Here is a 9,420-nt window from a genome sequence, read left to right as displayed (position 1 = left end):
GAAAGTGCCTGGCGAGATGGAGATTGAGCGCAGGGAGCGGAGCGAGGAGCTGTCCGAGGCGGAGAGGAAGGCGGTGCAGACTACGTGGGCCCGGCTCTATGCCAACTGCGAGGATGTGGGGGTGGCCATCCTGGTGAGGTAGGTGTCGCCCCAGCCCCACCGGGCCGACGGAGGGAGGGTGGCAGTGGCTCCGGGCAGGGGCGGGCTCGGGCCGGGCCGAGCTCTGGTGCCACCTCCCCAGCCGCGATTGGGGCCGGTCCTGGCCGGCGGGGTGCGGGCGGCGTGGGCCGCCTTGGGTGGGCCGAGCCCCGGCCGAGCCCTTAGCGACCAGACGCAGAGGGACACCTCCGTCCCCTCCTCACTGGCCTCATAACTCCAAGCTCAGCCGGTCGTGCCTTCCTCACCAGTGACCCCAGCCACCCAGCCGAGCTGTTACAGACACCTTTTGCCAACCTTTCAAAGGGGAGCTTCAGCGGGGGCTCCCCATTTTAGAGAAGGGAAAACCGAGGCTCAGCCCAGAATGGGGATGCGGAGGAGCAGAGCCCTCTCTCCAGCTCAACCTTTTGAAAGAATTCAAAGCCTCTTGGAAGAACAGAGCAAAGGGCAAGAAAATAAAGGTCAGAAAGAAGCGAGGAGGCCGAGGTCCAGTTTTCCCAGCAGGCCCCTCCCAGCCCCTAGGGAGGCCGTGGGCAGGGAGCTCCCAGGTGAGGCACAGGTAACTGGAGTAGCCAACAGCCCCCTAGGACATGGTCCCTGCGGAGTTGAGGGAAGGAGGAAAGCTACAAGAAACAGGGCCCCCACCTGAACCCACCACCTGGGGCGGAAAGGCTGAGTGTCTTGGGCTCAGGGGTCACTCAGGCACCACATGTCCTGGAGGGACCCTCCCGAACCCCAACCCCCCACACACTTATTCACACACCTACACACCGGCGCACACACACCTTTCCTATATAGTTGGAGTCCCCAAGCCCCACAAACTGGTAACTGACTATAGCTACAGATCCGTGCTCACTTCCCACAAGTGCTGGTCCCTGGGGATGCCAGCGGAGAGGCCCCAGGCCACACTCTCCCGGAACCCCTGTCCTCGGCAGAAGAAAGCTGTCAAATCTAGGAGGGAGCAGGGCAGTCTTGTTATCTGGAGGTGGGGTGAGACCTCGCCGTGGAAAGGACAGCCAAAGTGCTCGCCTGTCCCCCAGTCCCGCTCGGCCCGGCTCTTCTTTCTCCCCGACGCTCTCTCCCTTCTGCCTCCCCCAAGCCAGGGACCTACCCGGCTCCATATCGATATGCCCTGATTCCGACTTAGAAACGGATTTCGGAGGAAAAGGAGCAAGAAGCACTTCTGAGGAGTTGGAGGAGGGGTCCTGAGGGAGGGGCAGCTATTTCGGCAGCTCCTGGGGGGCTGGCGGGGACACCAGAGGGCATTTCAGATCTCGGATCTGTCAGACACTCAGAGACACAGACCCGCACGTGTGAGCACCCACACGGGCACACAGTGGGTAGTAGCGTCTCAGATGCTCCACCCTGCCTCCCTGGGCCGCTCTCAGCCATCTGCCAGCACGGGGCCCACTGGGCCTCAGGAGGCACCGGGCGTCCCCAGGGGTCCCAGGAGGAAATGAGGCAGAGTCCCCAGGACAGACCTTGGAGATTCTCTTCCAGTGAGAATGTGCAGGGGACATGTCCAAGATCCAGCTCACGGGATGCCATCCGGCCTCCCCGGAATGGGGGCATGCAGAGGGACTGAACGCGCGGCGGATTCTGGAGAGCCAGAGCTCTTGGCAAGGCTTCGGCTCTCTCTCTGCACCTCTCTAGTGCCCCCACTGCTGACTCTTAGAGGGGGCTGGGGCTGGGCTGGGGGCGGTGTTTACCGAAGTGCTCAGCGCTCCCAGAGAGGCCCACGATTAATCTGAGAAGGCCTGAGATAGCAATTAGATCCGGCCTGCCTATACCCGCTGCCACACTCCACCAGACCCCACCTCTGTGCGGACAGGAGCCCCCAGCCCCGCCCAGTCCAGCCCTGGAGAACCGGCCCGGGGGCTGGCCCAGCCCCTGCCAGCCCCAGGTCCCACCCGCCTGCCTTTCCTGTTTCTCCTCCTCCTGCTCTCTCTGCCTCAGGACCTGACCCTTTTGGGGGAGAGGGGCTTAGGGGCGTAAGGGCAAGACTGGTAAGCTTCTCAGGTGTCCCAAAGCTCCCCCATCCTCTGCCCCTCAGTTTTGTCAAGACCCTTCCTCTGTTCCCACACACGTCCACAAGCACAGGCTCCAGGGAGAGACACTAGCCCTCTGACCCCCACACTGGGCTGAGGCCAGCCGCGCCCCCAGGCCCCCACCCCCCACCCCAGGCCCCAGGAGTCGGCAGCCACAAAACGCTTGTAGGGGTGGAGGAGCTGCCTGCGGGTCTGACCCACACCTCCATGCCTTCCCACGGAGGAGCCGGAGAGGGAACCCCCATGTCCTAGGAAGGCTGCCCTTGTGGTTGTAACTGCCGCCTCCCCTCTTACACCCAGAGAAGCCTATTTCGGGCTCTGCTGGAAGCCCAGATGCCTCTGGGAGCTGAGAAACTCCCCAAGGTTGCCAAGGTTGGCTGCTGAGGCTTCTCTCCAGCAGCACAGGCCCGGGGGCGGGGGGGGGGGGCGGGGAGGGGCTGCTCAAAAGTAAACACAGAGGGGCTGGGCAGAGAAGCAGGATGAAGGAGAACACGTGGGCCCTAGACTCCCCTGGCCCAGAAGAGGAAGTCCCTGGGACTGCCATTCCTCAGGGCCATAATCTGGCCCTGGGTGTTGGGGCAGGAGACTTGGTAGGTCCCAGGCCACCACCCCGCCCCGCCAGCCCCCGCAGTGCCGTCTCTCAGAGGTAGGATGGGGAAACTGTGAAAGCAGGGACTGCCAGGCCCCTTCCTGGCCCTGCCCCCAACTTCCCTGGGCAACCTCGGGCATCGATTCTTAATGCAGAAGGTGAGGATAAAACAGAGCCCGCCTCGGGGGGGTATGGCAAGGACTGATGAGATCAGGTAGTAAACGCTCGGTAAATATTCTCCGATATTTCCTTATCACCGAGATGGACGTAGATGCTTGGCACACTGTGACACGCCAGGCAACTAGAGGTCATGGTTTTTATTGCCCTGTAAAAGCCCCAAAGTCTGAGATCCCCATTTAAGTCCAGATCGGGGTTTTCACATTTGTTCTTCACTACGGTGCTTCTCTTAAAAAAAAAAAAAAAAAAAATCCAATGGATTTGCAGACTCGCTTCCTCCTCCGTCCTCACCGGCGTATCTGTGAAACCGCGAGCTGGAGGGACCCCTCTCACACTTTTGCAGACAGGAGATTGTGAAGTCATTTGCCCAAGGTCACACTCAGCCTCCGAGAGGGGCCCTCCTGGGTCTCCGCGTGGACTGTGTCCTGTGTCCTGGTCACGCCCCTGCCGTCAGCCTTTAGCAGCCACACAGTTAGCTTCGCCCGCCTGCATGGCCTGGACCAGATGCTCTTTCTGCATCTGTTCCAGCTCTCAGGTCTGAGGCTTGACCTCTGGCCAAAGGGCTGTTTTGGCAAACTTTCAGCTCTCTGACCGCAAAGGGGAACACTCCGAAATATGAAATGACCTGAAAAACAGGTCCAAGACATTCCCTACGTTTTGTGAGGCTTCTGTTAAGCTATGTAGGATCCGATCAAGCCTGTTCGTGTACTCCCCATGACGTCCGGCCCCAGCGGTCAGCGTCTTCCTGCGAACGCAGGGCCCTGGGCCAAGATGACAGGTCAGAGGGTGCGTGAGACCCTGGTTCTACCCCGGGGCTGTGTGACACAGTAAAAGGCGGCAGGCAATGCACCGATGGCCCTGAGGGGAAATCAGTCGCCCTGGGCCAGCCTGGAAGGCCTTTCGCCGGGTGGAGCGCGAGGCAGGACCCCCAAGGACTGTTCCCCAATGCCCCGAGCAAAGCTGTGGAGCTGCAGCCGCGATGGCTCGGGCATAGGGGAGAAGGTGGACATGGCGTTGGACACGTCAGTGGTGGACAGTGTGCGGGAAGCCTGGGATGTCAGGTCCAGGAGTTTTGACTTTGTCCGCCAAACAGCGGGGCGCCCCTGAATGTTTCTGAGCATGGCAGTGACGTACGTAATGCAAGTGATATTGGGGCAGACAGACAACTTCAGGGAAACTGGAGAGGTGAGGGGAGACCCGGGGTCTGTTCCAAGAAGTGCGTGGGCTCCTCGGAGAGGTGGGACGTTGGGACGCGAGGTGATTTCAGAAGCACGCCCGGCAGGCAACATCGATGGCCACTCCGTGTTTACTGCCCGCTGAGGAGGGAGGCAGAGGGGCGAAGGGGGAGGAGGCAGAGCTGGAAGGAGAGGGCCGGAGTCTTGGAGTCTCGTTTCTTCCCTCCTGGGCTGGGGGACCTAAGCTAAGTCACTCCCGCTTTACTTTGCTTGCAAAGAGTGCTCGAACTCGATCGCAGGAAAGGCCGGCATTTCCTGAGCCCCACAGTGGCCACGGATGCAGCTTCTCGTTTCATCCTCACGACAACCCACAGCAAAATGCCCATTTCATGGATGAGGAAACAGAGACTCAGAAAATGTAAAGCTCTTCCCCTCCCAGCGGTGAGGGGAGCAGACCTTAAAGGGTGTGCAGGGTTTGGGGAGGAGGCAAGAAGCAAGGAAGGCAGAGGCCTGGGGGACAAAGCGGCCAGCCTGAGCAGGTCTGGCGGCTTGAAGTGTCCGGGGCCTGGGTAGGCGGCCACATGTAAGCCGGCTGGGCCGGAGGAGGGCCTGTGTTTTCACATGGTAGCAAAAACAATTACTGGGGTGGGTCCTGCCTCTCCCAGCCCCACACAGCCCATGTCCTGGCCCCCTCAGGGTGGGGCCCAAGGCCGCCCCTGCTTCAGCGCCCACCCCACCCCACTCCCAACCCCCGCCAGGTTCTTCGTGAACTTCCCGTCGGCCAAGCAGTACTTCAGCCAGTTCAAGCACATGAAGGAGCCCCTGGAGATGGAGCGGAGCCCCCAGCTGCGGAAGCACGCCTGCCGGGTCATGGGGGCCCTCAACACCGTCGTGGAGAACCTGCAGGACCCCGACAAGGTGTCCACTGTGCTCACCCTGGTGGGCAAAGCCCACGCCCTCAAGCACAAGGTGGAGCCCGTGTACTTCAAGGTATGTCGGCCCGCGACCCACCCGGCCGGCGGGCTCAGGGAGGGCTCCCTAGAGCAGCAGCGGTGACCACTGGGCAGCCGAGCCACTCCCCCCCGCTTCATGGCTCGGCTGTGACAAGGAGGGGCAGCAGGATGGAGGCTGAGCCTTGAGGGGGCCTGGTTCCCAAAGCTGGCAGGCTGTCACGTCATGAACCTTCACCTTGGCCGAACGCGGGGTAGCAAGCCTGCTGCGGACCGCAGCGGGCAGAGTGCCCAGGCATTTACTCCCCCTTCCTTCCTTTGCCCCCAGATCCTCTCTGGGGTCATTCTGGAGGTGATCGCCGAGGAATTTGCCAATGACTTCCCGCCCGAGACGCAGAGAGCCTGGGCCAAGCTGCGTGGCCTCATCTACAGCCATGTGACTGCTGCCTACAAGGAAGTGGGCTGGGTACAGCAAGTCCCCAACGCCACCACGTGAGGAGGGGTGAGGGTGGGCCGGGCAGCTCCCTGCCATGTCCTCCCCTGTCCCCTGGTCTCCCATCTCTCCTGGGGCCCAGGGCCTGACCGCTGGGCAGGAACGCGTCCAGGAGGCTGCGTCTGGGAACAGGCACAATAAGGGAAGGCCCACTCACGCCCAGGCCCCTACTCCTGTCTGCGTCTGTGCAGAGCTGTGAGCCCCAAACAAATTCTCTCCCTTGGGCAGAACAAAGTCCCCTCCCCTAGAACAGGGACGTGCTCGGAGCACCCCAAGACAGCGGCTGCCCCGGGCAGAGAGGCACGGGAGGTTCCTGGCAGGAACCTGGTGATTCCGGCCATTTCCTCCCTGGGCACCAGTCACATGGGCTGTTTTCACCTAGGCTGCCCAGAGCTCTCTCCCACCTCTGCCTCAACAAGGCTGGAGCCGGGCGAGTCACGAGGACGCACACACATGCCTGCGCTGCCCAGGCCCACACGGGCCTGCGTAGGCATCACTCGCATGCACACCAACAGCGGTGTTTACTTCTGGGCTGACCCCAGAGGCCGGACTCCCAGTTCTGAGAGGGTTCTCAGTTCTGGGGCGAGCGCCCGGGACATGGCTCAACGAGAGTGGCTGGCCTCAATGACTTCAGCTGACTCGGAGCAGAGCACGCGGGAAGGGCTGGTCCCAAGACATGGCGGCTGGGAACACTCTCGGCCTCCCTGGGCCCCCAAGGAGGGGCGGCTGGCTCTGGGAGCTCAATGGAGGGGTGGAGGCAGGGCCGGGGTAGGAAGGAGAAGGCAAAGCGGAGGCGGGAATGGGAAGCAGGGGTCAGCCAGCAGCTCAGGACACGCGATGTAGAGAAACATTCCCAGCAGTTTCTCATGGAAAAGCGTTGTCCCCTCCCCGGGCTCTGAGCTGGCCTGGGACCGCTGGGCTCCTGCTCACAGGCCTCCCGGTGGGCCCAGCTCTGCGGAGAACATCCCCGATGGCGGCCTTGGGAGACCAGGCCTCCCGACCTTCCTGCCGCTGACCACACTGGCCCCAGGCTTCTTTTGCTCCCTTCCCCCACAGCGGCACCACCCCAGGAGAGCAGGGAGTCCTGGGGAACTGCAGCTCCAGCCAGGCAGCCACTCCAGATGTGCACAGCTGGGCCCCGGCCTGCCCCGGACCCCTGGGTGGACGGGATTTTTTTTACCTGCCCAAGGAAGCACTGGCAGAGCCAGAAATGCTGCTGGAAGCAGCCAGAGGGGCCAGGGAGGGGTCAGTGGGGGGAAGGGGTCTTGCCCTCCCACGCCTCTCCCCAGGCAGACTCTGCCGCCAAAGATGAGTTTGTTTACAGCCAGGAGACAGGACTTCCTGCTTCTAGAGAAAAGGGCCTTTTTTACAGGGGCCTAGAGGGACCGGGGAGGGAGCTAGCCAGCACAAGCCCGAGTGAATCAGAAACACATGGACGCGTTTCCCGACACGAAGCCTTCTCCCCGCCCTTCTCTTGCCCTAGCTGGACCTCTGGGACGTAAATCTTGCCAAACCCCAGGCATTAGGAAACCGCCAGATCTCCCCATCTGCCCCACTCCTTGCTCCTTGTGGACAGAATGAGGATGGCTATGGTGGGGAGCGGCCAGGCCCTGCTCCCACCTGGACCTGGCCACCTCGAGTCTGGGCCTCTCCTGAGCTGTGACGGGCGTCGTGGAAGTTGTCCCCTCATCCACTCGCACACTCTCCCCCAATCTCTGGTCTCCTGAGTTCAGGGGCGCGGCCCCCCAAGAAGACGTGTCTCCCTGGGCCTGGATCCTCAGACTCAACCTGCCGCCGAGGTCCTAGTCCATTCAGAGGGCGGGAGGGAGTGACAGCAGAGTTCTAGAAGGCCTCCATCCAGCTCTTATCAGCGACTCGGAGGTGGGCCAGACACCACTGTTTACTGAGCTGTCTCCACTTCAGGGCGTGTGTGCATTTTTGTGGGTGAGGGAGTGGGGGGCGTGGCGGTGAGCACACATGGCTGCTATGGGTGGCCGGCGGAGACTCAGACAGGCCGAGCAGAGAGCGCGTGAGTCTCAGAATCAACGGGCAGAGGACTCACATTTGTAAGGTTCTCTGTGCCTCGTGAAACACTTTCCCACACTGGTGTCACTCCGTCCTCATGGAGCTAGGCAAGGCAGACATTCGCATTTTCGAGAAAGAGACCCGGGGTTGCGATGGGCCAGCTGACTTGCCTGGGGTCACATGGCAGGCTCCTAGCAGGAGGGGGGGACCAGAACGCGGGGCTAGTGGGCTGCTGTCAACCGCACTGAGCAGAGCCGGTGTCAGCAGGGCGTGTCCTGCCTTGCCGTCCGCTGACCCCTCTCCCCAGCCCCGCAGGCTCCCTGGTCCCGCTCTGTGCCCTTGTAACCTGCCGTGTCCTTCTCCTGTCTCGTCTACAGCCCACCGGCCACATTGCCCTCCTCGGGGCCTTAGGATCCCCTCTCTCCTCCCCGCTCCCTGGCAGCACCTCGAGCAGAAGGCCAAGTTCCGAAGACCCTCCTCGACCTTCCACTTCTGGGCACCAAGGAAGCTGGAGGGATCCCTGACTCGTCTTCCTGGAAAGAGGCCTCTGCCTCGGCCACAGTCCCCCTGGATCCGGTGGCACTGGCTGCCTGGGTGCTGACCCAGTCGGTGGCGGGTGGCCTGTGAGGGTGGGGGACCCTTCCTCCTTGAAGAGCCAGGCCCACCCTTCTTAGCTTTTCTACTCACTGTTAGGGACCTAGCTGAGCAGCTGGCAGGACGCGGGGCCGGGTGTGTGCGTCACTGCAGGAACACACCAGCCCCGATCCTGCCTGCCCGACCAGCATGCAGGTCCCCACATCACCTATCTAGACTATTACGTACACATATCTACCGTATATACAGATATATTCTATATACAATCTATATATAAATATATATATACATACATACATATCTATAATGCACACATGCAGGGCCCAGAGGCACACGCGAAGCCTCGGTTTTGTTCGTCTGCGTGTGGGACGGGAAGGGGTCCTGGTCACGCTTCTGGGCAGAGATCAGATTGTTCCGGCAGAGATGGGGGTCCCACATCAGCTCAGAGAGGATCTGGGCCTGTGGGCTGAGTCGGGGTGACTCGAGGGCCTGCATGGGCAGGGTTGGGGTGACGTAGCTTGCCAGCAAAGCCCGGCTTGTTCTCTGACCGGCTCCCCACACTCCTTTCCACTTCTAGGCAAGAAGGATTTGGCTCTCCCCCACTTTACCCCCCCACAAAAGGATGTGGCTCCCTGTCTTACAAGGGCAGACAGGAGGGGCCGGAAGTTCTGGGCAGGGTGACTGCGCTGGGGGAGGGGCCGTGTAAACGCCAAATGCCAGCCCCGGCTGCCTTTGCCACTGAGACAGCCCTGGCAGCAGCGGGGGCTCCAGACCGCCCATCAGCTGGACAGTGTTGACAGGACCAGATGCCTCCATCTCACCCAGGAGCTCTGAGGGCCGAGGGCCTGTCCTCCCCCCTGCCCCCAGCCCCCGCTGCTGGCTGGCAGTCGGTCCTGTCCATCCATCTGGGTCCGAGTTGCTGGGGACCGACCCCATGTGTGCCCCCCGGTCACGTGTATCGTCCTCAAGGATGTTTTGCTGCTGTGGGTGCCGTGCCTGTGTCCCCTCCTGTCCTGTCCTTGTGCGGCCATCTGTGTAACTGCCTGCCCTCCTTTTGTAGTTTCTGATGTTTGTAAGCAGACCCAGACGTGTCATTAAACAGACCCGTTCTTCCTGTGTCTGTGCCCGCTCACTTGGTCTTTTTCCTGCCATCTGCCACTAGCCTCTGTCTCCCTTCCTCCGTTCAGGGCTGGGGCCTGTTCTCGAAAGTCCC

The 9,420-nt window shown here is 61.7% G+C and overlaps 1 protein-coding gene across 1 annotated transcript; it reads left to right on the top strand.

Annotated features, from left to right (window-relative positions):
- The first annotated feature begins 6 nt into the window (after nucleotides 1–6).
- On the top strand, nucleotides 7–9,323 carry CYGB (cytoglobin). Its single transcript, XM_011361994.2, has 4 exons — nucleotides 7–138; nucleotides 4,904–5,135; nucleotides 5,424–5,587; nucleotides 7,991–9,323. Exons 1-4 carry the CDS (start codon nucleotides 17–19, stop codon nucleotides 8,022–8,024), a joined length of 552 nt encoding a protein of 183 aa, XP_011360296.1. The 5' UTR covers nucleotides 7–16; the 3' UTR covers nucleotides 8,025–9,323.
- The last annotated feature ends 97 nt before the right edge of the window (nucleotides 9,324–9,420 follow it).

The sequence above is a fragment of the Pteropus vampyrus genome, unplaced genomic scaffold, assembly GCF_000151845.1.
Source record: "Pteropus vampyrus isolate Shadow unplaced genomic scaffold, Pvam_2.0 Scaffold72, whole genome shotgun sequence".
NCBI lineage: Eukaryota > Metazoa > Chordata > Mammalia > Chiroptera > Pteropodidae > Pteropus > Pteropus vampyrus.
Note: the sequence above shows the minus strand (reverse complement) of the source record. Positions and strands in the feature narration are given on the sequence as shown.

Coding starts and splice junctions, on each gene's coding strand:
- CYGB (XM_011361994.2), top strand. CDS start 17: ATGGAGATTGAGCGCAGGGAGCGGAGCGAGGAGCTGTCCGAGGCGGAG. Junction 5,136..5,423: donor TGGAGCCCGTGTACTTCAAG/GTATGTCGGCCC, acceptor CTTTGCCCCCAG/ATCCTCTCTGGGGTCATTCT. Junction 5,588..7,990: donor CAAGTCCCCAACGCCACCAC/GTGAGGAGGGGT, acceptor TCTCGTCTACAG/CCCACCGGCCACATTGCCCT.